Here is a 27,577-nt window from a genome sequence, read left to right as displayed (position 1 = left end):
GAGACCCAGAAGAAGCTCCTGACTCCTGATCAGCTCAGCTCTGGTTATTGGGTCATTTGGGAGTGAAACAATGGAATGGAAGACTTCTCTCTCTCTCTCTGGCTCTGCCTCTCTCTGTAACTCTTTCAAATAAATAAAATAAATCCTTTAAAAATATATACTGAAACCCCCATAGAAATGATGTTAACTAATAATTGATTTAAAATCTGTCCTATGGCCCATAGCCCCTAACCCTTTCCTCCTAATTTCCAAATGTAGTATGAATTTTCAGTTCTGGTAACCCCAAATTTTCTCCCTCACCCTGGATTAACGGATCATTAAATTTACAGAAAATATCATGCCCCAAGGCATAATGAATCTTTTTGATGCATATTCACCAGTCTCAAGAAGTATCTGCTCTGTCCTCATAAAATTCATTCCAGGGGGCTGGCTTTGTAGCACAGCAGGTTAAGCCACCGGTTTGAGGTTTGGCTGCTCTGCTTCTAACCCAGCTCCCTGCTAATGCACCTGGGAAGGTAGTGTACCTGAGCCCCTGGCATCCATGTGGGAGATCCTGGCTTCTGCCTGGCCCAGCTCCAACTTACACAGCCATCTGGGGAGTAAATCAGCAGATGGAAGACCTGTTCCTCTCTCTCTCCCTCTCTCTGTCACTCTGCCTTTTAAATAAATAAACTTTAAAAAAAATCACCCCAAATTCATCAACTCAACCTGTAAAGTGCCAGTCCAAGGGCTTTTCCACAACTAAGTGGTTCTTCCACACTCTAATTAGAAAGAACCGGAGCTCTTTGAGCTCAGAGATGTAATTGCGGTACCAAATAAAGTGTCCAAGTAGTAGTCCACCTTTGGTATTATCCTCCCACTCCCTTGGTCATGCGAGAATGAGCTGTTTGGAAGGCAGGCCACAGCCTTTTTGTGACTGTTGCCAGTTACTTGAAGGCTACAGAGGACAGACGGAACGCGAAGCTAACTTCACACACCCCAGTTTCTCAAAACAAGGGTAAGCCCAACTTGCAATACTTTCTCCAGGGATTACAACTGAAAAAGTCACCATAAGCCTTCAGCTTGTCCGTGTGGGAAAACAGTTATGTTTTTTCTCGCTGTGGTGGGCGCCCACTGATGCTCACGGGTTGCATCACTGGCAGACAATGTCCAGGGAACCAGCTACAGTCAGGCCCGGGTTTGTTTCCACTTTGGAATTTACTATTGTGTTTATCACTCATCCTCACTGGCAACCCCCTCCCTCCACCTCTCCGAGATTTGGCAATCTTGGCTACCAGAATCCAAAATGCCAGGCACAGCCCGTCTGCCTGCCTGTGGCAGGACCTGCAGGGCAGTTTGATCCCCTCAACCCAGACGTCGTGTGAGACCAGAAGGAACAGGAACAATTCTCCACCACCAACACCCTGCACAGCTGCCTTCAGCACGGACCCATCTCCTCTCCCACAGCAGGGAGCAGTCCTGGGGCTGGAGGAGGGAGGTTGCGACAGCAGTGCCAGGCCTGGGGCAGGCCGGCCTGCGGCCCCAGCAGGCAACTGCGTGGGGGGGCCAGCTTGGCCCAAGTGCTGCTTAGTCAGGCTCCAGAGCGAGTGGAGCTACAGATGTGCCCAGACCTGCCCCCACCAGGTGTCTGTGTCTGGGCCGGGAGGTGACAGCACAAATGGGACTCTTGCCTCCTGGTGCTTCCCGACACTGTCCTCGGAGGAATGCAGAGGACTGGTGAGAGGCCACTGCAGAGGGCCACTGACCGGGCTGGAGCGCTCTGCCCGCCCCGCTCTGTCGAAAGCCTTTGCCTGCCTGCCCCTTTGGCCTTCACCCACTCTCCCTGCCAACAGCCCCAGGGCTGGCTCCTCCTCCCGGGCCACTGGTGGGCTCAGGTGAGAGGCGGCTACCTCTCTAACCTCAGGCAGGTTAGCTGCCTGCCTGCCACTGAAATATAATGTTCCCATCGTTACTGCCCAGACCTCCACAGCCAAAAGGTGGGTTTTTTTCCTTCCTTTTTAATACAGCGGTTCCCAGGATTAAAAATATTTTTTATTAAAAAAAACGTTTTAAGTTCCTAGATTTCCCACTGGGGAAAAACTGCACTTGACAGAATTATTAACAACCGAAAGGGGCCTGCTAGGGTGTAAATACTGGAAATATTTTCAGAGCCCATTTGTGGACTCTGAACCCAACACATAAACGTTGCGTCTGATCTCAGTGTGGCTTTGGAGAATTCTGTTTAAAATGCAGGCAGGCAAGTATTTATTGCACATTTACTGTTACGAGAGCAGGCCTCGCAGAGACACCACTATACAGCCAAGAGTACACACCAACAGCGCACTGGCCAGATTCAGCTCGCAAACATTTTGCCTGACACACACTATATTTATGAAAAATTGGAATTCCCTGCCAGCTTTTAAATACCAGGATATTTTCAACTTCTCTTGAAAACTGGCAGGGAATCTGGCAAAACGGAGCCCCCATCCCTGGCTGATGATAAGCAGATTAACAACGGCCCACTTCGGACAGACTCAAGCTCATTACACCCATCTCCTCCTGCCCTGCCTCCCGCCTCTATCTGCCCGCCCTTCGGCAGAGGGTCACAGCAAACCCACCCTAGGTTAAGGCCTCAGTCCGGGGCAGGGCAACCCAACCAAGCCCAGAGTCTTCAAAGGGCTGATTTTTGCCTCTTTAATATCAAACCACTGTGATTTTCTTCTTTGGTGTCTTCTCAATTTTTCCTATTTAATAAAGGGGATTTTTTTTGGGGGGGGAGGGACAGATAGTTGGCCTGGTAGTTAGGATGCAGATTGGGGGACACTCACATCACTGCTTGGGTTCGGGTCCCCAGCTCCACGCCAAATTCCAGCTTCCTGATAATTCATACCCTGGGTAGGTGCAGGTGATGGCCCAAATGTTGGGTTCCTCCACCCATATGGGAAATCAGGAGTGAGGTCCCCACTTCTGGCTTTGGCCGTGCCATGCCCTGGCTGTGGTGGGCATCTGGGGAGTGAACCAATGGATGGGAACTCTTTCTCCTCAAATAAATAAAGCTAAACTAAATATAATTCACGTGCAACAAGCAAAGCTAATGACCAGAATCTTTAACTGGACAGATTAAAGTTATTTATTTAGGCGAATCATTGCTTGGGACTTAGACATTCTGGTGTATGTATAATATGTCCATTCAATAATATCAAAACCAAGGGTTCCCCTCGTAACAAATCAAATTAATCCAAAAATCAGTTTTCGGCGCAGCAGAAGAAAGGAGAGGAGGAGAGCAGCATTTGTAGAACAGAGACTGTTTTATGTGGCCCTGCCAACTTGGCCCGAGACAGGGTTTCATACCTGATTTTATAGATGAAGATAGGGAGGGCAAGAAAGCTGAATTTCACCAGCCAGTTTCCAGTCGCTGGGGAGCAGGCTATGCCTGGGTCAACCTAACGGCAGAAACCGGAGCTTCGTCGGTGACAGCGGCTCACAGCACAGAAGCCACCAGCGTAAGACAGGACCCCTCACGACAGGTTGCAATAAGCAGAAACAAGTGCTTAGGGGGGCAGAGGAAAGCAAACGCGCCCAAAGCGGCGGCGAAGGGGGTGAGGTTCAAGAGCATTCTGGAACGGTGCACTGTGTGACAACGGGCAAAGAGAGGAGGAATGAGAGAAAGGGCAGAAACCCCGGGGGTCGGAGGCAAGCAAAGCTTCATGATGAAATGAGCCACCGTGGCAAGCAAGACCCACCCCACGAGGCCAGGTGACTGGCAGGCTGCAGAGCTGGGACACTCGCCTGGCCCACAGGCCAGCCACGTGGGTCCAGCCTGTGGCAAGGCAGCAGCGGAGCAACCTAGACACCCTGGCTTTCTTCCTCCTACCCCGCGCAGGCCTGCTGTCTGCCTGTGCCTTCCAGGTCGGGAGCCAGGCCTTTGTTGTCCAAGATCTCCCCCCAGCAGCAAGGCAGGTGGAGGGAACTGTTGGGGAGGGGGGCTCCCCACGTCTCGCCCGCAAAGACTCCTTCGAGGGAGCTGGCAAGGGGAGGAGAGAGCCAGTCTGATTCGTCGCAGGCTCTGGCTTCAGCAGCTGCGGGCCATCTCGGTCGGCTCCCCAGGGGCCTGACACCCTCCTCTGGCCTCAGGCCCCAGCGAGCTGCTTCTGGGCAGACCCCTCCTCCACCTGCCCGGGGTGTGTGTCTGCATCTAACAGGAGCCGCAAAACTTCCAATCCCGTTTTACAACGGAAGCAACTGGGGCTCCGAGGGCCACTTGGTCCCCGCGGGGCTCTAACTCCTCACCCCAGGGGGCGACCCCCTCTTCCACAGCCTGCGACAGGTCACACACACACACACACACACACAGGACGGACGCAAAGTGGGACCCGCGGGCGCCCCGGGCTAGGCGGCATCATGGCCTGACGCGAGCCAGGGAACTTCAGAGCGCTCGCCCTTCCCCGGGAGAGGCAAACGCCGACACGTCTGTGTCTCTCCCCGACAAGTGCCTTCAAGCCCGCCCGCCGGGGCAGACACCTCCGCGCCGGCGGCGGGCGAGGGCTCCGCGGTCTGCGGGGGCCACGGCCTCGCATCAGCTGCGGGGATTTAGCGCGCTCGCCCGCGGCCCCGGAGCCCGGGGGGCGTCGCCCGGGGACGGGGACGGGGGGTGGGGGGCTCGGCCGCGACTCCGGCCGCCGGCGCTGGGGGGGTGGGGGCAGGGGAGAGGCGGGGAGGCGGCGCGGGCGGGGGCGCCCCCCGGGGCGCAGGGGGCCGGGCGTGCGGGCACACGCGGCGCGGCCGGGGCGCCCGCGGAGCCGCCCACTTGGCCGCGGCGGGCCCCGACGGCCGGAGCTTGGATGCGGCGGCGGCCGCCGAGGCGGGGCGGACGCGCTGCGGCCCGGGCCGGGGAGACGCGCCGGGAGCCCCGGCACGGCGGCGGCCGCAGCAGGATGGCTGAGGTAAGCGGGGCGCGGGCGGGCGGGCGCGGGGCGTCGCTCGGAGTGTGGGGGACCCTCCCGGGGGCCACCACCTGCGCGGCGGCGGCGGCGGGAGGGGGCGTCGTCCCCGGCTGCGAGGGCCTCGAGGGCGCGGGGACCCGGAGCGCCCCGGAGGAGCCGGCGTTTCCCGCGCGGGCCGTTGGGACAGCCTGCACCCCTGCACCCCCCGTTTTGCACCCCGCTTTTTACCTCGGGAGGAACGAGACAGCTGGTTGCCTTGTTGGTGCCTTGCGTGTTTCTCTCGGGGGGTACTAAGTGTGTTGTAACTTTCAGGCCGTCTGCGGAGTGTAGCGGAGACGGGCAAGTGGCTCTTGTCCCCCGGGGGACGAATCTTTTGTTTTAATTTAAAAAAAAAATTTTTTTTTTTTTTAAAAACTCCTGCACTTTGACGTCCGGCCGGTCGCGTCCGAAAGCCTGGCGGAGATGCGGGCGGCGGGAGGCTGACCTTGGGACGGTTCGGCGCGGCGTCCCCGCCGCACCGGCAGGCGCCCCCGGGTTGCGGCTTCGAAGCCCGCCGCAGCCGTGTCCGGCCGCCTCGGGGCGATTCAGCTGTCAGTGCCAGCAAGTGCGCCCTCCAGGGTCCCCCCGGTCCCCTGAGAGCCTCCGCTTGGGGACCGCGCGAGCGCAGCGCGCCCGTCTCGGGAGCGCCCCGTCGGTGCCAGGGCGGCGGGCGGAAGGGGCGGCCGCGGGGTCCCCGCTGCCCCGCGGGCGGACCCCGAGCCCCCGCGGCGCCCCGGCTTTGCCTGTAAGCTCCTAAGGATTTGTCAGCCAGATGTGACAAGATTGCGGAGAGGCAGAGTGCAGGAGGAGATCTGATATTAATCAGCGCATAGCTCCGAGCCAAACTTTCTCAACTGCGGTGTGGAAACATGTTCTTCTCATTTAAGGCATCTCCTTGGGGCTGCGGCGCTGCCACCGGTGGCCGTTTGACAGTTAAATGGAGAATGCCAGCCAGCAGCCCTGCTGGGGGGCGTCGGGGGGCTGGGGGGGAGGGGAGCAGACCCTCGGCCCCGTGTCCCCCGGTTTTATGGCCGGGCTGCGCTCACCGCAGCTCTCTGAAGACCAGGGCATTTAAATGGGGCCAGACGCCTGGTCGCAGCCAGGCCTCTGCTGTTAACACTTAAGGGGCCTACAAGAGGCCCCGCTGGTGTCCTGGGAATCCCTGTCAGCGGAGATGTGTGTGTGTGTGTGTGTGTGTGTGTGTGTGTGTGTGTGTGTGTGAGAAAACATGTGTTCCTGCACCGGACCCCGCAGCAGATGTCGCCCAAGTTTTTCCCGGTTATATTCGTCTCAGTTTGGCTTGACAATGAGTGGATTGAAAAACAGCATTTGGCAGATCTGTCTTTTGGTGTGTGTGGTTTTGAATGTTTGGGTTTTTTTGTTGTTGTTGTTAATGTCCTCTTGGCTTGTTCATTGTGTTCATTTGCTGTTAGATTTTTCCGTGATGGTTTCGTAAGATTTCGTAGATTCTGGGCTTTTCAAATAGCAGCGGTGGTGCGTTCAGACTGTTGTTCAATGCTTTCTCAATTGTCCCCTGCTAGATTTCGTTTTGATAAGCACTATTAAAACTCCATTAAAATTGTAGATGTCAAAATACAATTTTGGTACATCTCAGAAAAGGACATTACTGCACATGTTACACGTTGTGCCCCATTTAATTTTTGCTTTAAATAGGTGAGAGAAGATCTCTACCCCCGTGGCTATGATGAGCTTTGATAAATAACTGTATTCTTTTTGGCATGCTTTCTGAGTTAAAAAGAGTAAGATATGAGTCATTTGATTTCTCATCTAATAAGTTTGCTAGCCTTAATTTCACCAAGAAACTGCTTGTATTTCCACTCAACTGTCGGTCGAAAATATTCCTGTTATAGTTAAATGCTGAGTGAGAAGAGGTGGTGAAATCTTCACTTAGCACACACGCTGCGCGTGCTTTGGAACTCGTAATTATGTTCAGACATCTGTGCGACTTGAGTTATCTTCTGTACCTATGGAGACCCTTCAGCTAGTAAGGATTCCGTGACCAGCCCTCCATCAGTGGGCGAGAAAGTGGTAGGTTGAAATGATTAAATGGCGATTGATAGCCACCAGGATGGGAAACAGTGACCCGTTTGCTGTTAATGAAATGCACGTTAGAACTATTATCCAACATGCCTAAGTTTTACATAGAAGGTTATTTGATTTTATTTTTTAATCTGCTTTTCCCCCATGCAACCGTTAGGCCTGCCTCCCAGGCCTGTGCCCACAGTCTACCTCAGGATCATCATCTTGGAAAGACATCCAAACCAGTGGCTGAGAAGAGCCAGACAGGCCGCCCCGTAGAGCAAATAATAATTGTCCCTTAAGCACATACTTGTCGTTTATGAATGCCTAAGGATAAATATAAACAGGGGAGAGTTTTACAGAAAATTTCAGTGCTTCAGTAAAAGTCAGCTGCAGCCTGTGGGGCGGAGTGGGGGCAGAAGTGGTTCAGCTTTCGTATGTGGCTGTAGAAGCTGCTTTGACGGTAGCCATTAGAAGAGTTGCCCCGGAGGTTCCACAAGGTAAATTACTTGCAGGAGGAGCTTGCTTCTTCCCAGGGTGAGTTTTCTCCTCTGCAGATGTTAGAGATGTTAAATAACCTGAGTTACTTTTGTCAGAAACAGCCCTTTGTGGAAAGAAGTGCCCTAGCCAAGGTGGAATCCCAGTACTGTGCCCCTTACTTTTTGATATCTAAGATACATTTAGGAAGTCAGAGCGTTTTTGTAATAACCTTGTTCCAAGCGTCCTGGAGAGTTTTATTTATTTCTTTTATATCTTTGTGATGTTACCTGAAAGATGTTAAAAGATAACAGGGTTCTGTACAGAAGGAGTGTCTGGAAAGGGGGGGCTTTGTTTTTGTTCTTTTTTTTCTTTTAAATTGATTTCCACCTGAAATCCTTATTTTGCTTATCTTGTCATTCTTTGAAGTCCTTTTATCTAATTCTGGAAATTCCAAGGTTCTGGCGTGGCACCACTCTCCACACATATGTAGCCAAAGAGGGTGGGTATAAACAGCAGACAGCTAATCAAGGGTCCCGTGTGGAGCCTTCTCAGACTTCTCCGTCCTGGGCAAGCAGGCGGTCACTGTTCCTGTCCACACATGGGCTCCTTCTTATAAACTGGCTGAACGAATCACAGGAATACTCTGCCTTGGGGGGATGATAATTTTACTCAGTGAATGTAAAGTTAAAAACAAACAAAGTGTTGTAAAGGCCAGGTTCAGACAGACCTGTGTGGAGGGAAGTGCTTGTCTTGGATAAATCGGATTCGGGCTTCTAACTTTTTTGTTCATACTGGTATTAGTTGGACTTTCTCCTCCTGCAGATTATTTGTGTGCTCCTACCACATATTGAAACATATCAAAATTATTTTCCAGTTCTACACCAGCTTCCAGAAGCATTGTGTATGTTCTTGTCTTCTGTTTCTTGCATTATTCATTAGGAAGGTAAAGTTTTTGTACCATCAACTAACATTTCATGAAAACACGAAGCTGAATTTTAAAAGGGAGATCCATATGGCATAATTAAGAGGGTTTTCTTTTTTTAAAGCTTAGTTTTAAAAATCTTGTTTTCATTAACTTCCTTAAAGAAATCTTTATGAAGTTTTACTTAGAGAAGTGTTCGTGATTTTATCTTTATTTTGCAGAAGCAGCAAAGTTGCTTTACTGGTGTAACTGGCCACCTTAGTAAAATAATCCTAAAGTTAAGTGTCTGGTTTGCTTTGATTTTTCTGTTCTTTTCCCCAGTCTGATTCAGCTATGTTCAGAAGTTCTCATGCATGCAGTTAACAATTTCTCTGGGCTTTGTATTATAAGTTTCTGAAGATTATTTCTGAGGTCTCCCAAATTTGGCTTAGATAGAAAAAAATATCTGTCCATATCATTTATGTCTCTATAGTTTTTTTTAAAGAAGAAATGTTTGGTTTGGTTTCTAAGGTAATATTTGCATGTCTTTCTACTATTTTTTGTATTTCCAGCCTTCAGAACTAATAATTTTAAGAAAAAAGCACAGATGTTAAATTATTTTGGCACAGGGTTTATACTTTGATTTATAGACATCAAAAGAACAAGTATTTTCCCCATCACCCTCTTTGAACTAAGCAGCAAGAGAACACCGCAAATGTGTCACGCATGCTTTCTACTCACAGGTAGACAGCCCAACATCTGTCACCTGAAGGGGCTTTCCCTCCCACCTGCGCCCCCCATACCCGCTGTCTCCATTTACTGGCCTGGCCTTTCATCTCCATGTTTGCAATGAACAACCAGATTCTGTCATTTCTCTGTCAGCATCATTGTATATTGGTCTCTGCAGCTTCCCCCCGTCCCTCTCAACTGTGATCGTGGTAAAGTGTCCCCCAGTTGTTCAGAATGCCGATGGTCCTATGAACCCCAGCCCCCACCCCATACTGCCTTTCATGGTTGACTGTTACTGCCCATCATAGAGACCTGTGCCCCTGGGCCTGATGGTGTAGTGACCCTGTCTTTGTGCCTGGGCCTGCAGTATTTCCTGCGTGCACTGACGAGAGCTTGCCCTGTCCCTCTCTGTCATCTCTCTCAAATTATGGCAGAAGTGCAAGTTTTATTTTTTCACTTTTTATTGTAGAAAATTTTAAACAATTAGAATTGTTTGATAAAGTTTGGTAATAACATATGCTTGGGGTCCCAGCAGTTCCCAGCATTGGACCAATCATTTCGTTTATATTCCCTACCCATTCTCTCCACTGAATTACTTTTAAGCAAATCCTAGGTATCATATAATTCAGTCATAAATATTTTAATATATAGCTCTAAAATATAGAAAAACATCTTTTTAAAACAAAAGCAGCATACCACAGAGCACCTAAAAGTTAGCAACAACTTGTTAGTGTTGTTCCAGACAGTGGACAAATTTCCTTGATTATCTCTTCAACTTTCTATTATCATTAATTTGCCCAAATTAATATTCAAGTAAGGTCCATACATTGTGTTTTGTAGTCAGTAGGTTTATACTTGATTTTTTTTCTTGCAGTTCATCTGTTGAAATGTGGGGTCATATCTCCTGTAAGGTGCTCCCCTGCCTAGATGTGGATGGCTTCTTTATAGAATCATTTTAATATTCCTTTGTTCCCCGTAGAGTATTTTCTTAAATTGGAGTTGATCAAGAGCCTTGATCTGATTCAGGTTTGAACTTTTTTTTAAGATTTATTTATTTATTTGTTTGTTTATTTATTTATTTATTTTTGACAGGCAGAGTGGACAGTGAGAGAGAGAGACAGAGAGAAAGGTCTTCCTTTTGCCGTTGGTTCACCCTCCAATGGCCGCCGTGGCCGGCGCCCTGTGGCCAGCGCACTGCTCTGATCCAAAGCTAGGAGCCAGGTGCTTCTCCTGGTCTCCCATGGGGTGCAGGGCCCAAGCACTTGGGCCATCCTCCACTGCACTCCCTGGCCACAGCAGAGAGCTGGCCTGGAAGAGGGGCAACCGGGACAGGATCTGGCGCCCCGACCGGGACAAGAACCTGGTGTGCCAGCACCACAGGCGGAGGATTAGCCTATTGAGCCGTGGCGCTGGCCAAGATTTATTTATTTATTTGAAAGGCAGAGGAACAGAAATTGTGAGGGAGAGATGGGAGGGGGAGAAGGAGAGAGTTCAATCTTCCATCTGCTGGTTCACTTCCCAGGTGGCTGCCAGCAGCCAGCTCTGGGCCAGACCAAAGCCAGGAGCCTGAAACTCATCAGGGCTCCACACGGGCGGCAGGGACCCAAGCACTGGACCCGTTATCTGATGCCTCCCAGGGTTAGCAGTAGCAGGCAGCTGCTTGGAAGTGGAGCATCCGTGACTTGAACCAGCGCTCCTGTATGGAAGGCTGGCTTCACAGGCAGCAGCTTACCTGCTGTGCCCCAGTGCTGGTTTGAATTTCTTTGGCAAGAGCACCTAATGTCTGGTGTCATGTGACCTTCCATCCTGCGGCAGATGACCTGGTCGTCTTTTTCAGGAGTTGTAGGATAATATTCTGGTTCTTCATTTATCTGAGTCCTATTCAGAGGGAATTCCTGTATCATTCATGATTTGGTTACCCGGAAATAGATTGTGTAGAAAAGGATGCATTTTTGATGCTTTTCCTATTTACCGGTTTTCAAAATAATAGTTGGTTTCCCAGTAGTCTCTAAAAGGTAGTCAATGAGTTTTGTGCTTGATTGATTTTTAATTAAATTTTTTCAAATTTATTAACAATTGCACATGAGCTTCCATCCTCTCGTTGACTCCTCAGGTGTTCACAACAACACAGCCAGGGCCAAAGCTGGGAGCTGGGGACTGAATCTGCATCTCCCATCTGGGTGGTGTGGACCCAGTTACTGATGCCATCATCTGTTGGCTCCCAGGTATCAGGAAGCCAGGTTCAGGAGTCAGAGCTGGGGGAGCCGGTGCCGTGGTGCGGTAGGTTAATCCTCCAACTGTGGCACCAGCATCCCATATGGGCGACGGTTCTAGTCCCAGCTGCTCCTCTTCCAATCCAGCTCTCTGCTATGGCCTGGGAAAGCAGTGGAAGATGGCCCAAGTGCTTGGGCCACTGCACCCGCATGGGAGACCAGGAAGAAGCACCCACCTGGCTCCTGACTTTGGATAGGCGCAGCTCCAGCTGTTGCGGCCATTTGGGGAGTGAACCAACGGAAGGAAGACCTCTCTCTCCATCTCTCCCCCTCACTCTCTGTAGCTCTACCTCTCAAATAAATAAATAAACCTTTAAAAAAAAAGTCTGAGCTGGGCATTGAACTTAAGCACTTTGGTGTGAGGTATAGACATCCTAACTGGTGTCTTGACTGCTTAAGCCAATCGCTCACCTTTTTTTTTTTTTTTTTTTTTTTGGAGTATATTTGGAATTTTAACATAGTTGATGACTCAGGCTAATTTTTGACAAATCACGCTCTCTGCTTTTCTTTTTTTTTTTTTTTTTTTTTTTTTGCTCTCTGCTTTTCTTGACCAGCCCAGCTGTATGCCTGTTCTTCCCAGTGAAGCTGTGTGCTCCCCTCGTGCCATGCCATAAGTTCCTCATCTTCTACCCCCCCCCCCCCGTGAACCCCCCGCCATGGTACATGCTACATGATAGATGGTTTAACAGCAAACAGAAAACAACTTGCTGCATAATTGGTTATCCTTTGTTACGCTCTGAATGGAAGATGGCGGTGTGACAAGCGTCTTGTCTGTGTGTGTTTCCCCAGGTGGGCTGCAGCCCTGTTGTCAGCCACAAATAAGCCACTGCGCACAGAAACACCTCATGAGGTTCTTCTCTGCTCTTCCTGACACTTTTTTTTTTTTTTTTTTTTTGACAGGCAGAGTGGACAGTGAGAGAGAGAGACAGAGAGAAAGGTCTTCCTTTGCCTTTGGTTCATCCTCCAGTGGCTGCTGCGGCCGGCGCGCCACACTGATCCGAAGCCAGGAGCCAGGTGCTTCTCCTGGTCTCCCATGGGGTGCAGGGCCCAAGCACCTGGGCCATCCTCCACTGCCCTCCCGGGCCACAGCAGAGAGCTGACCTGGAAGAGGAGCAACCGGGACTAGAACCCTGTGTGCCGGCGCTGCAAGGTGGAGGATTAGCCTAGTGAGCCACGGTGCTGGCCCCTGACACAAGTTAATACTGTTTTTGGAGGTCTGGTTGTACCTCTGTGGGTTTGCATGTGTGAGAAAAACAGTGGCAATTTTAAAAATAAACCATGAAAAAAATAAAATAAAAAAATAAACCATGAAAGGAGTGAGTGAAAAACGAGAGAAGATGGGGAACAAAACAAAATGCCGTTCTATGAAGAAAAATGAGAAATACAGAATGTGTGTAAGAGGCAGAGCAAATACAAAAAGCAGAGCGCTCCCAGGCGTGAGTGATGCAGCTTCCTGAACCAGGAAGACTGGCTCCGTAGTACCAGGGAGAAGGAAAATGACGTTTGTGCTGCAGGTGAATAGAAACCAAACCCTCTCCTACATGCTGAGGGTGACCCAGCTGCTTTAAAAACTAAGCTGTAGGCTGGCACCATGGCTCACTAGGCTAATCCTCCACCTTGCAGCACCAGCACACCGGGTTCTAGTCCCGGTCGGGGCGCCAGATCCTGTCCCGGTTGCCCCTCTTCCAGGCCAGCTCTCTGCTGTGGCCCAGGAGTGCAGTGGAGGATGGCCCAGGTGCTTGGGCCCTGCACCCCATGGGAGACCAGGAGAAGCACCTGGCTCCTGGCTTCGGATCGCAGCGCGCCAGCCGCGGCGGCCATTGGAGGGTGAACCAATGGCAAAAGGAAGACCTTTCTCTCTGTCTCTCTCTCTCACTGTCCACTCTGCCTGTCAAAAAAAAAACAAAAACAAACAAACAAAAAAAAACAAAAAACCTAAGCTGTAGTTTGTGCCCTGATCGGCATGAGTCCACATAGCAACAGCAGCTGTCTGTATTCCGTCTTTCTTCCAAAGTGTTGGTGACTTTTAAAAAGTGATTGTGGGGGCCCGCGCTGTGGCACAGCAGGTAAAGCCATCGCCTGTAGCGCCGGCATCCCGTATGGGTGCCGGTTCAGGTCCTAGCAGCTCCACTTCCCATCCAGCTCTTTGCTGTGGCCTGGGAAAGCAGTAGAAGATGGCCCAAGTCCTTGGACCCCTGCACCCATATGGGAGACTCAAAGGAAGCTCCTGGCTCCTGGCTTCGGATCAGGGCAGTTCCAGCCATTGCAGCCAGTTGGGGACTGAACCAGCGATGGAAGACCTCTCTCTCACTCTCTGTCTCTCTTTCTCTGTGTAACTCTTTCAAATAAATAAATCTTTTTTTTTTTTTTTTTTTAAAGTGACTGTGGTTCTGCAGACTAGGTCCTTTGATTCCAAGTTGGAGGACTTAAGATTTTTACCACTGAGAATCTGGGACCACCTCAGAACTTCTCAAGTTAAAGACCACAGTCTCTAAACTTGGACGTATAATCTCTACTAGTGAGCCGTTTCCACGTGGATTTTTGGCGGCACTCTCCACGGTCAGCAGGAAGATCCGTGTGTAAACCAGAGGCTGCTAGTGAAAGAGCAGCTGGCTAACAGTGGCCATCCCTCTCAGCCATCCTCAGGGCATGACCACAAGCTTGCCTCATGGCCTCAAAATAGCCTCTGAACTTCAGCCATCGTCTTCATGTTCCAAGAAGGAAGAAAAGAAAAGGCCAACGAATCTCAGCTGAGAGCAGCTCCCATGTATAAGCAGCTTTCTCTGGGGGCCGGCGCTGTGGCATAGTAGGTTAAGCCTCTGCCTGTGGTGCCGGTTCAGGTCCCAGCTGCGCCTCTTCTGATCCAGCTCTCTGCTAATGGCCTGGGAATGCAGCAGAGGATGGCCCAACGGCTTGACCCCTGCATCCGCGTGGCGGCTCCTGGCTCCTGGCTCCTGCCTTGGGATTTGCCCAACTCCTGCTGTTGTGGCCATTTGGGGAGTGAACCAGCGGATAGAAGACCTCTCTCTCTCTCTCTCTCTCTCTGTCTCTCTCTCTGTCTCTAACTCTGCTTCTCAAATAAATACCTAAATAAATCTTAAAAAAAAAAAAAAAAAGAAAAGAAAAGCAGCTTTCTCTGATACTCCAGGCAACACCTTCAGCTGTATACCATTGGCCAGGACTTCATCGCCTGGCCACCAGTGGAGACTTGGAAATTAAAGTTCTTTTACCGAGGAGCTCCAAGATGGTGGAATAGGGAGGGAGTGCACTGGTAGTCCGGGAAAAGTTAGTGTAATAAAAGTGGAGAATCTCTAGTCTCAGAGAAGAGTTAGGGGAAAAAAACTGCAGAGGAAACTCTTCCAGAACTAGTGGGACACGGTGGACCTACGTGGAGGGCACGGGCGCCCACGGCTCGGGACCCCAGCCGCCGAGTCTACGCACCAGCACTGGAGAGGGAGATAATTGAAAATGAATCTTGATGTGAATGGGATGGGAGAGGGAGCGGGAGATGGGAGGGTTGTGGGTGGGAGGGAGGTTATGGGGGGAAAAGCCACTGTAATCCAAAAGCTGTACTTTGGAAATTTATATTTATTAAATAAAAGTTTTTTAAAAAAGTTCTTTTACCAAGGCAGATCGGGGAAAAGGATAAGGGGTGGACATCTGTGATCGGTGAGCATGGTGCAGCTCTGATCAGCCAGCCAGTCAGGTGATTCATTGTGGATCAACTTTCACAAAGGATTTTTCCTAATATATTATTTTAAAGGAATTTTAAAAGATTTTTTATTTATTTGAAAGAGTTAAAGAAAGGCAAAGAGACAGAGGTCTTCCATCCACTGGTTCACTCCACAAATGGCCACACCACCATAGGTGAGCTGAGCCGATTCGAGCCAGGGGTCTCCCACTCAGGTGCAGGGGCCCCAGGACCCAGGCTGTCTTCTACTGCTTTCCCAGGCCTTAGCAGAGAGCTGATTGGAAGTGGAACAGCTGGGACTCAAACTGGTACCCTTATGGGATACCCGCACTGCAGGCAGCAGCTTTACCAGCTGTGCCACAGTGCCGGGCCCATCCGCAGACTTTTTAAAGTACCCTCATATAACTCTGAAAGCTGCTGTGGCCGTTATATTAAACCACACATGTGGGGCAGGCCTTGTAGCTCAGCACAGCAGGGTAAGCCACCACTTAGGGCACCTGCATCCCATATTGGAGTGCCTGGTGTGGACTCTCACCTCCACTTCAGATTCAGCTCCCTACTGTGTTCACCTGGGGAAGCAGCAGACTGTGGCTCAAGTACCTGGGTCCCTGTACCCACAGGGGAGACCCAGATTGAGTTACAGGCTCCTGGCTTCCGTCTGGCCCAGCACTGGCTGTGGTGGGCATTTGGGGATGGAAGATACTCTGTGTGTGTGTGTGTGTGTGTGTGTGTGTTGCTCTGCCTTTCAAATAAATAAAAATAAACTTTAAACCATACATGTAACTGCAGTTAGCCCCAAATATCTCATCATATAAGTCACCCCTAGTATCCAGATTTGAAACTACCCTGATAGCCTGTAATCTCCTCAGCTTCCTCATCTGTAAAATGGGTGTGTAGTAAAACCTACCTCCCTAGTTGGTTGTGAGAAAGAAATAACACACATACTCTGCTCAGTATAATGTGTCACATATAGTGATACATAGTAAATGCTCAGTAAAACTCACCAACTGTGTGACCCTGGGCAAGTTACAGATATTCTATAAATTGAAGTCTCCGGAGGTTAATTCCCTCCTCGTGGTAACGTTGGAGCATTAAGTGGGATCACCATTTAATTCCACATGAACATGACCACGTCAAAGGGCAAGTAGCTGATCTCACCATTGAACTCCGCACTATCCAGTAGAATTTTCTATGAAGATGGAAATGTTCTTCATCTTGGATATCCTATACAGTAGCCACTACTCACATACAGTTTCTGAGCACTGGGAGTGTGACCAGGGAACTGAATTCTAAATTTTTGATTTAATTATATCAAGATAGCCACATGTGGCTAGTGACTACCGTATGGACAGCGCAGACTAAGTAACTGGAGCCTGCCAGGCTGCCTGGTCGGTCTGCAGTTCAGTGTTGTGCCTCAGCCAGGACACAAATGACTGCTCTCCGAGGGCCAGGGCTGCGAATCTGAGAACCCAGGCATCTTCCGTTGTCCCGCCCTGCTTCCGTGTAGTCCCTCAAGGATAAGCCCCTGAATTTAGCTTCAGCGACGTGAACTAGAGGTGTAAACAGCTTTTCTTCTTGAGCCCAATAATTCACATCCCACCAGAGACCTTCAGGATCCAGCGCTGGATGTCTGTGCATCCACCCACTGGGAGCCTGGGCCAGCTGCTGCCAGGAATTCACAGCTGCATCTCCTCGTCTGATGGCGGCAGAGAGGTGTCTGGGAGGCGAGGTTGTAACTTTCTGTCCCCTGACTGCAAATAACCAGATCATCCGTCACATACGAGGTGTGTCAGTGGTTTTCGGATGCATGAATGAGCAAATGATAGTTACGAAAACAAATCAGTACTTTGAATGCTGATTTGTACTGCATTAAAGTGACTAATAATAATTCCGGAAATAGTCTGATTACGATGAGTGCATAAAAAGCAATAATCATGTCTTGATGAGTCCAGAATGTTGTGAACATCTGCTTTATGTTTCTGAAGGACGGATTAAGTATTAAGATTCTAAAGGAAAGGATATAAATTTGAAATTTTCCATTGTGATTTACATGAGTACTTTTTGTCCCGTAATTAGAGTTTTTGGGTTTGATTTCATTTTAGAAGTTTTAATTTATCTTTAGATAATGCTGCTATGATTTTACTACATTGTGAAATTCTGAGATGGGTGGAAAAAGGCAAGAGTCTTGATACTGAAAGTTTGCTTAGACACTGTAATTAGCTTTTTTAGTTCATAAATAATTCTTCTGAGAATTATTTCCAGAGATGTTTAATGAACTTTATTAAGCCTAATATATTCAAATGGGTTCATGTAGAACCACATGAATGTTTCTTATGAAACAGCATTTGTACATTGGAATTACAGATTAAATTGCTTAAAAATTCTATGTTCAAACAGGAAGTTGCTAAGGTTGAACAATTAAGGTATGTTACCGATCTCAAATGACAGCTTTGGTTGACACAATTGGGGAATGGTGTGTTACGGGTATCTTGGTGAGTAGAGACCGGAAGTGCTACCAGGCACTGTGCAGCATACAGGATAGCCCCTGCCACAAAGAATTAGCCCTCCCACAATGTGAGTCGTGCCAAAGCTGAGAAATTCTGAACCGGGTGATGAGAGATGCAGAAAATAAGGTTCAGTTGCCTGCTAGGAAATGTTGCCTGTGTGATGGCTTTGCTCTGCTGAGCCTTGTTTCACAGTCACCTGGTGTTTCCTAGGACTTAGTATGAGCTGAGCCTTTGGAGCAATCTTCAGAGAGTCAGAAAGCATGTGCTAAAGGATCTTTGTCTGTCTCTGGCTAAAGTAGATCTTATTTTCTGAATGAATGAAATATGAGATAACTTCTGTAGTTCCAACATTATGCTTTTAAAGAGTAAATGTCAACTTGAGGGATACAGTTCAAAATAAAAACTCTCTTAAAAAAAAATGTTCTTGCACTCTGGCCTCAAAATCAGCCCTTAAGGCATTCAGATCTGGCTGAAGAGCCCATGAGAGTATTTTAGGCATGGAAAGCCAAAACACTCTGGGGGGGGGGGGGGACCCTAAATGAAAGATCTCTGCGAGTGAGATCCCAGTGGAAAGAACAGGCCATCAAAGAAGGAAGTACCTTTCTCTGAAGGGAGGAGAGAACTTCCACTTTGACTATGACCCTTGTCTAAATAAGATCAGAGTCGGCGAACTCAAAAGGCTTCCATAGCCTTGGCAACTCATGACATGAGCCTGGGGTGATTACTGACGCCATAAACAAGAGTGTCAATTGTTAAGTCAACAACAGGAGTCACTGTGAACTTGCTCCTTATGTAGGATCTCTGTCCTTAATGTGTTGTACAATGTGAACTAATGCTATAGCTAGTATTCAAACAGTACTTTACACTTTGTGTTTCTGTGTGGGTGCAAACTGTTGAAATCTTAATATATACTAAATTGATCTTCTATATATAAAGATAATTGAAAATGAATCTTGATGTGAATGGAATGGGAGAGGGAGCGGGAGATGGGATGGTTGCGGGTGTGAGAGAAGTTATGGGGGGAAAAAGCCACTGTAACCCAAAAGCTGTACTTTGGAAATTTATATTTGTTAAATAAAAATTAAATAAATAAATGTTCTTTAAAACAGTCATAGTTTTAGAATCTTGATTGTGAAATATTTCAGAGGTTTACTACTGGGTATACTGGTAGTTATTCAAAATAGGTGATCGGTTTATCTGTGAACTGATGTTCAGAGGATCATAGCCAACATATGCTAGACAGCATAACGACAACTGCTCTACAAACTAAGGGTGCCTTTTAAAGCTTTTGTTTTGACAGAGTGTGTAATGTAAATCAAACTCACTCACTTTTATCCTTTAACTTCCATTCAAGGCAACTATATAATTATGTGGGAAAGGTATAGATGTATATGTTCCTGCCTTTAATACAATTGTATACCTAAATACAAATGGAAACTGTGTAACCAAAAAACTAAAATAATTTCTAGCATTGGGATGGTGTTTCTCAGTCTTTCTTCTTTACTCCCCATACTTAAGGAGATTTTTTTTCCTAATTGTGTTTACCAAATAGCATCACACCATATGCTGTAGATCTGTTTATGTATGTATACTTGTGCTTTATACAGGAAGTGAGCAATCTATGTTTACCCCCTCCCCAGTAACTCACTCATTGGAGACGACATCACCCCTCATGAGGATACATGCGCTATTCTGGTAAAACAGTGTTGGGATCACGTAGCCTATCCCATGACTTTACAAAGAGCCAGATCTGTTCTCCTGTGTTTCCTGTTTTTCGACAGCCTGTCACTGTGTGCTGCACACCTTGGTGAAGAACAGCCCTGTCCCTTCGTCTGAATGCCCAGGTGCAGCTCTGTTCAGGTTAACCCTGAAGCAAAAGAAATCCCAGAAGACAGTGAAATCGTAGAAATTCAACTTGTATGTAACCTGGGTTCTAGTCCCAGTTGGGGCGCCGGTTCTGTCCGGTTGCTCCTCTTCCAGTCCAGCTCTCTGCTGTGGTCAGGGAGTGCAGTGGAGGATGGCCCAAGTCCTTGGGCCCTGCACCCGCATGGGAGACCAGGAGGAGGCACCTGGCTCTTGGCTTCGAATCGGCGCAGTGCGCTGGCCGTAGCAGCCACTTGGGGGGTGAACCAATGGAAAAAGGAAGACCTTTCTCTCTGTCTCTGTGTCTCTCTCTCACTATCTAATTCTGCCTGTCAAAAAAAAAAATTTAACTTGTATGTAACCCGGGTCACTAATTTTTAACATTTTATTAAAATACAACACACAGCCATCAATATTGTGCAACTGTAGAACACTTTCATCACCTCAGAAAGAAACCCTGGTCAAAATAGAAACTCTCTGCTTCAAAGGACATCATTAAGAAAGTGAGGATGTGGGGCTGGCACTGTGGCATAGCGGGTTAGCTGACACCTGCAGTGCCGCTGTTCTCTGTATGGGTGTCTTTCAAGTCTTAGCTGTTCTGCTTCTGATCCAGCTCCCTGCCAATGCACCTGGGGAAGTAGCAGAAGATGGCCCAAGTGCTTGGGTCCCTTCCACCCATGTTGGAGACCTGGATGAAGCCCTTGGCTTCTAGCTTCAGCCTGTCCCAGCCCCAGCCCTTGCAGCCACTTGGGGAGTGAACCAGCAGATGGAAGACTCTCTCCCTCTCCCTCTCCCTCTCCCTTCTCCCTCCACCTCTCCCTCCCCCTCCCCCTCCCCCTCCCCCTCCCCCTCCCCCTCTCCCTCCCCTTCTCCCTCTCCCTCCCCTTTCCCCTCCCCCTCCCCCTCTCCCTCCCCTTCTCCTTCTCCCTCCCCTTCTCCCTCTCCCTCCCCTTTCCCCTCCCCCTCCTCCCTCCCCCCCATCCCTCTCTCTATCTCTCTAACTCTAACTCGGCCTTTCAAAAATAAATAAAGAAATCTTTTTCTTAAAAGAAGTGAAGCTGTAATCCAAGGATGGGAGAAAATATTTGCAAATCATATATCTGATAATGGACTTGTGCCAGACTATATAAAGAATTTTTACAACTTAATACTAAAAAGGCAAACAACCCAATTAACAAACAGGCAAAGGATCTGTGTAGCTACATCTCCAGAGAAGATATATAAATGGCCAATATGCACATGAAAAAATGCTGAACACCATGAGCCGTCAGGGAAGTACGAGGCGAAACCACAGTGAGATACTACTTCACACCCATTAGGATGGCTATAATAAAAAAACAAAAAACGGACAATAACCACTGTAGGGCCGGTGCCATGGCTCACTAGGCTAATCCTCCGCCTTGCGGCGCCAGCACACCGGGTTCTAGTCCCAGTAGGGGCGCCGGATTCTGTCCCAGTTGCCCCTCTTCCAGGCCAGCTCTCTGCTGTGGCCCTGGAGTGCAGTGGAGGATGGCCCAAGTGCTTGGGCCCTGCACCCCATGGGAGACCAGGAGAAGCACCTGGCTCCTGCCATCGGATCAGCACAGTGCGCCGGCCACAGCGTGCCAGCCGTGGTGGCCATTGGAGGGTGAACCAACGGCAAAAGGAAGACCTTTCTCTCTGTCTCTCTCACTGTCCACTCTGCCTGTCAAAAAATAAAAAAATAAAAAAACCACTGTAGACAAGGGTGTGGAAAAATTGGAACCTTTGTACATTGCTAGTAGGAATGTACAGTGGTGCACCTGCTCCAGTTTAACAGTTCCTTGAGTTAAACATAGAATTACTGTATGACCTGGGGCCAGCGCTGTGGCACAGCGGGTTAAAGCCCTGGCCTGAAGCACCGGCATCCCACATGGGTGCCAGTTCTAGTCCCGGCTGCTCCTCTTCCAGTCCAGCTTTCTGCTATGGCCTGGGAAAGCAGTAGAAGATGGCCCAGGTCCTTGGGCCCCTGCACCTGCGTGGGAGACCTGGAAGAAGCTCCTGGCTCCTGGCTTTGGATCAGCACAGCTCAGGCCATTGTGGCCATCTGGGGAGTGAACCAGCAGATGGAAGACCTCTCTCTCTACCTCTCTCTCTAACTCTTTCAAATAAATAAATTAAATCTTTAAAAAAAAAAAAAAGAATTACTGTATGACCCAACAGTGCTGCTTGTAGGATTAAATCCAACAGAAATGAAGATACATGTCTACTATAAACTTGTATAGGAGGGTCTTTGAGGGGATAATGAGAATGTTTAAAGTTAGATTGTGACTAATGGTTGCACACTTCAGTGAAGATACTAAAAATGTATTAAAATATTTTTTTGTTGTTTAAAAGGCAGAGTTTGAGGGAGAGACAGAGACATCTTTCATCCACTGGTTCACTCCCCAAATGACTGCATAAGCAGGGCCTGGGTCAGGCTAAAGCCAGGAGCCCAGAACTCCAGTTAAGTCTCCCACACAGGTTGCAGAGGCCAAATCGCTTGGGCTGTCTTCCACTGCTTTCCCAGATGCATTAGCAGGGAGCTGGATCAGAAATGGAGCAGCCAGGACTTTAACCTGCATCATATGCGGTGGCTTAACCCACTGTGCCAGAATGTCAGCTTCACTAAAAAGAATTTAATTGCCTACTTTAATTGGGTGGATTCTGTGATACACAAATTACATCACAATAAAGCTGTGTTTTTAAGAAAAGACGGAAAGAAGAAAGAACACGAGCCCTTCCCATTAGCAGTGACATTGCTTCTGTGTCTTGCTTCCCACGGCCTCTGAGGACTGCTGATCTTTTTGCCTGTATGGACTGACCTTTTCTTGACATTGCATGTTAAATGGAACCCTATAGTATGTGACTTTTTATACTTAGCTCCCTTCACTTAACATAATGTTTCCACGTCGTGGCATTATCAGTATTTCATTCCTTTTTATTAACAAATAATATTCCACTCTATGGCTGTACCACAGGTTTAGCACATTCTGCTATGTTTCATCATATGGCGGATGTCAGGGTTGTTTCCACTTCTGAGCGCCCATGGATAATGCTGCTAGGAACAATTTTGTGGGCATGTTTTCAGTGCTCTGTGTATGTATCTGGAGTGAATTTCTGGGTCATACAGCAACTTGATATTTGGCTTTTTGAAGAACAGCCAAACTGTTTTCCAAAGTGGTGGTGCCATTTTAGAATCTCACCAGCTGCATATTCTAGTGCCTTGTTTGGTGTGGGGTGCACTAAAATACGAGGGTTCTTCAAAAAAGTGGAGAATAGAATGAAAAGCTAAATTAAATTTATGCAAATAAATTTGAAAATCCATGTTTTTTTCATAATATGCATTTTCAGGAACTTTTTGAAGGCCTCCTCCTATGCAGGGATTTCATTTTTTGTGTGTGTGTGCCAAAGTACTTAAGTTTTAATTCCAGTTTTCCACAAACTTTTTGAAGTACTCATCTATAGTTGAAACAGAAAACAGGGATGGGCATGTCCAACAAAGCTCTAGATGTTAAGAACAAAGCATCACACAGATTTTTAACATGAGGTCTTCAAAAAGAGATAGAGACTTGAAGAAAATTATCAACTATTAAAGAACACACAGCTGGGGCATTAATGCAGGACTCGTCCAGCATGTGTGTGCGTCCAACAGCCACACAGTGCAGTGAGTAAAGGCAGGGAATCATCTTTGCACTCTCAGCCGTTACATTTACCAAGCCTAGAGTTCAGTCTCTACTGTAGTACCTGTGTGTGAGGAGGATAACGAATCCGAGACGTGAATTACACTCAGTTTGGGATGGCCTCCGTACACCTTTCAAGGTTGCTGCTCTGATCAATATAGAGATGCGGTAAACACGTGCCACTCAGCCTTTTCTGTACCCTTAGTAATGGAGCAGGAGATACCATCTAACCTGTAATCTTTTCTTGCTGTGTGTAGCCCATTCTTAATACCGACTGTCTGGGCCGGATGTGCACATGCTGCACACCTCTGGGCCTGGCTCAGGGTGGGCATTCATAGCTCAGTGAACACTGCCAGACGGAGGAATATGCTTTGTCAGTGCAACGTGTGTTCCACACATCCCTCACATGCCTCGTGCACCTGTGCTCTCTTTTGCAGGCTATCGGCTGTACTCTGAACTGTAGTTGCCAGAGTTTCAAACCTGGGAAAATAAACCACCGCCAGTGTGAGCAGTGCAGGCATGGATGGGTGGCCCATGGTAATTTTATTTTCCTGCCTCTAAATACCTTACTCAGGACCTGATTTCATATCTAAGACTGTCAGCTAACGAGACTTCTGTATGATATTTTTTGGATCTTAACAAACCTGTAGGATAAGTGTCCTATGGACTCCATTCTAAAGGTGTAAAAACTGGTGCTTCGACACTATCATTCCACAATGATGGAAGTGTTCCATGCTATCCAGTACGGTGGCCTCTAGCCAAGGGTTGCCAGATAAAATATAGAATGCTCAGCTAAATTCAAATCTCAGATAAACTGTGAATACTGCTTGGCCTAATTATATCCCAATGAATATTTGAGGTATAAGTATATCCCAGGGGTTTGTTGTTTATCTAAAATTTATATTCAGATTGAACTGGGGGGTCCTGTGTATTCCTTTCCCAAATCTGACAACCCTACCCTAGCCACCCATGGGTTCTGGGTACTTGAAGTATGGCTAGTGTGACTGAAAAGTTGAGTTTCTAATTCTATTTAATAACTTCTTCTATGCAAATTTAAGTCACCATATGCGGCTGGTGCCTGTCACGTTGGCAGCTGGAAAGGTTTTATCTGTCAGTCCCCACAGTCAGAACACAAAAGACGAGGACCCAACCCAGATCTGTCTGATTCCCACGTCCAGGCTCTTCACCCCCAGACTCTGCTCCTAATTGCTCATCCCCTTGGTACGCACCTGCCACTTCTGTGTCCACCCCTTTTCCTCGCTCCTTCCCTGTTTCTGAATGTTTCACTCCTAGGGATGCCACAGGAAAAGGAAAAAGTCTCAGACCCATCCAGTTATGATTTAGAAGCTCCCATGAGTAATGTGAAGCCTGATAGTGTTTAGGGCCCTTCGACACCTCTGTGTTTATGATCCATCCCCCGCCCCATAGAACCGAAAACTGAGCATTACCTCTAATGTGCTTTCTGTACAATGTTTCTCTTAAAATTAGAACTTTTCAAAAATGGTATTTCTTCCAATTGATTTTTCAGCCCTGAGTAAGCTGAGGATCCCTCCCGTGTATCCAACAAGCCAGGTGGAGATTGTTCAGTCCAATGTAGTGTTTGATATTAGCAGCCTCATGCTGTATGGGACCCAGGCCATTCCGGTTCGCCTGAAAATCCTGCTGGACCGTCTCTTCAGCGTGTTGAAGCAGGATGAGGTTCTCCAGATCCTGCACGCCTTGGACTGGACCCTGCAGGATTACATCCGCGGATACGTGCTGCAGGTACACAGGAACCGTGGACCCTATTCTGCCTTTTGTCTCCTAAAATCTGTGCCTATCTGACCTGTGTCACTCAGCTGCCTGAAGGTCACTGGTGGCCATCCTTCCCTTTAATGTTTTGGTTTTTTTTTTCTAGTAACCTAAGCCCCTGCCTCGTGTTCTCAAGGGAATCCAGAGCTTTCCCCCAAAATATCCATTGAAACTTCACAGTGTGGGAGCATTCCATGTGAGGGGTCTTCTGTTGGGCAAAATCCATACGTGAATTTCAGAAACAGTTTTGTACCAGACTAAGCTGATGTTTGCATTCCACTGCCCGTGACCTTTTTGATGTGCCCTTGCATTCTGTGATATGGGTTTTACAAAGCTACTTCTTCTACAGAAAACCATTTGGCCCATCTTCAGTGCTGCCTCCATTTCGTTTATTGTCCCCAGTCTACCTCCTGACACAAGACACTGTCTTTATCAGGCTTTACTGAGAGCGTGGAGGTGAGAAGGGGAACTTAGGTTACAGACCCACACTCCTGTTCTTTACAGCTCTCCGCCATCCCACGCTGGACTTCCTTCCTGGTCTCCATTTCTTTTTTATTTTTTTATTGTTTTTCTTTTTTAATTTTTTTGACAGGCAGAGTGGACAGAGAGAGAGAGAGACAGAGAGAAAGGTCTTCCTTTGCCGTTGGTTCACCCTCCAATGGCCGCCACGGCCGGCGCACTGCGGCCGGCGCACCGCGCTGATCCGATGGCAGGAGCCAGGAGCCAGGTGCTTTTCCTGGTCTCCCATGGGGTGCAGGGCCCAAGCACCTGGGCCATCCTCCACTGCACTCCCTGGCCACAGCAGAGGGCTGGCCTGGAAGAGGGGCAACCGGGACAGAATCCGGCGCCCCGACCGGGACTAGAACCCGGTGTGCCGGCGCCGCTAGGCGGAGGATTAGCCTATCCTGGTCTCCATTTCTTGAACTATTCCTGTGTTCATGCACTTGCTCCTCTCCCCGCTGTCCTCTTTGGGCCACCTCCTCTGCTCGCCCATGTTCTGTGGTCTTCATCTCTTCTGTCTTTATTTTGCAGTCGTTAACCTCGTCCCAGGTCATGATATGGCCACATGTTGCATAACCAGAGAAGCCATCAAGGTGTTTTTAAAAGCAAACTAATATATTTCCTGAAGGGAATTATAACATTCCTGTGAAATAAGAAACAGTCACCACATTTTTTTTATCATGCCAGGACAACAGAAAATGTCAGTAATCTTGGCAAAAAAAATTCAGTGAAATAGGAATGAACGTGATTCCAAGATTGATGGAGACTTCATCTTAACTCAAGTAGGCTGTATCATTGAGACAAACACTAGCAACAACCGTGTATTCTTCCAGTAATCTTATGAGATGGGTATGTTATCCTCATGTTCCAGTTGAAAAGTCAGAGGCTCAGAGTGCTTCAAAATGTAGTAAAAGTCATTGACTGGGCTGGCACCGCGGCTCACTAGGCTAATCCTCCGCCTTGTGGCACCGGCACCCCAGGTTCTAGTCCCGGTCGGGGCGCCAGATTCTGTCCTGGTTGCCCCTCTTCCAGGCCAGCTCTCTGCTGTGGCCAGGGAGTGCAGTGGAGGATGGCCCAAGTGCTTGGGCCCTGCACCCCACGGGAGACCAGGAAGAGGCACCTGGCTCCTGGCTTTGGAGCGGCGCAGCACCGGCTGTAGCGGCCATTTGGGGGGTGAACCAACGGAAGGAAGACCTTTTTCTCTCTCTCTCTCTCACTGTCTAACTCTGCCTGTCAAAAAAAAAAAAAAAGTCATTGACTAGTATGTGGCAGACCCATCATTTGGACTCGCTTCCGTGCAGCTATGGAGCCCGGATGCTTTCCCTGGAATCACATTTGTTCACCTCTGTGCAGGACCCCCAGCCAGCTAGAGGCAGCCATTTATGGAGAGTAGCATTATGATCTTACATAATGACACAGATCAATATTTAATGATCCTAATAATCTTGCTTTCTAGTGTTAGGATTAAAAATATGGAATCAATTACCTTGAACCTCTAGTGCATGAAAAATTGATGATGTTACATCCCTCATCATCTTCAAAACTCTTACATGCGCTGTGAAAAATCTCAGTAGGCCATCAAATACATGTTCTGTGATAAAATATTTATTGTATTTTTGGGAAAAGTTAGGCCTTGCTAGAGTTTGAAAGATCTCCAACACTCCAGTGTAATTACAGCTCTGCTCTGTGAACGCGGGCAATAGATCAATACAGGTTCATTTGTTTTCTGATGTTAGTTGCTTGGGAAGATCATTAACCTCACAGTAAATGAATACTTGATCCATATCTAGGCCTGACTGCGCCATCTATACTCTTTAGATAGAGATGATACTATTGTTCAAATGATACATACTTTAAGTTTAGTGGGAGAAATTATTATGCCTAATGCAGATAACCAGTTCATTTGAAATCAGGTGAAAATAATCACCCCATTTCCCTAGCTTTAGTGTGAGTCATATAGTTTTCCTTCTCTCTTCTAAACTGTCTATACAACGACTGCCTACATGTAGGCAGTTTATGTTTCTCCCAGAGATTCTGGCCTGGCAGAGTGGAGAAAGCAGGACTGAACTCCCTAAGTCCTGTTCTCATCTAGGAGGGGTCGAGGGGACATCTTTTTTTTTTAATTATTTATTTGAGAGAGTTACAAAGAGGCAGAGAGAG

The 27,577-nt window shown here is 48.1% G+C and overlaps 1 protein-coding gene across 2 annotated transcripts in view; it reads left to right on the top strand.

The window, feature by feature from the left end:
- The first annotated feature begins 3,597 nt into the window (after window positions 1–3,597).
- Window positions 3,598–27,577, top strand: part of BNC1 (basonuclin zinc finger protein 1) — a 34,844-nt gene continuing 10,864 nt past the window's right edge. The window contains exons 1-3 of one of the 2 annotated variants that reach the window (XM_089310785.1): window positions 3,598–4,160; window positions 23,563–23,662; window positions 24,654–24,889. In XM_089310785.1, the coding sequence (XP_089166911.1) occupies window positions 24,743–24,889 (147 nt within the window). In that variant the 5' untranslated portion in view covers window positions 3,598–4,160; window positions 23,563–23,662; window positions 24,654–24,742. Of the gene's footprint in view, window positions 4,161–4,727; window positions 4,923–23,562; window positions 23,663–24,653; window positions 24,890–27,577 lie in introns of those variants that run through there. The other variant, XM_070054574.2, reaches the window with a different exon arrangement.

This window comes from Oryctolagus cuniculus, chromosome 12, assembly GCF_051225735.1.
Source record: "Oryctolagus cuniculus isolate XC-2025 breed Fujian yellow rabbit chromosome 12, ASM5122573v1, whole genome shotgun sequence".
Lineage (NCBI taxonomy): Eukaryota > Metazoa > Chordata > Mammalia > Lagomorpha > Leporidae > Oryctolagus > Oryctolagus cuniculus.
This window is presented reverse-complemented; position numbering and strand designations above follow the sequence as displayed.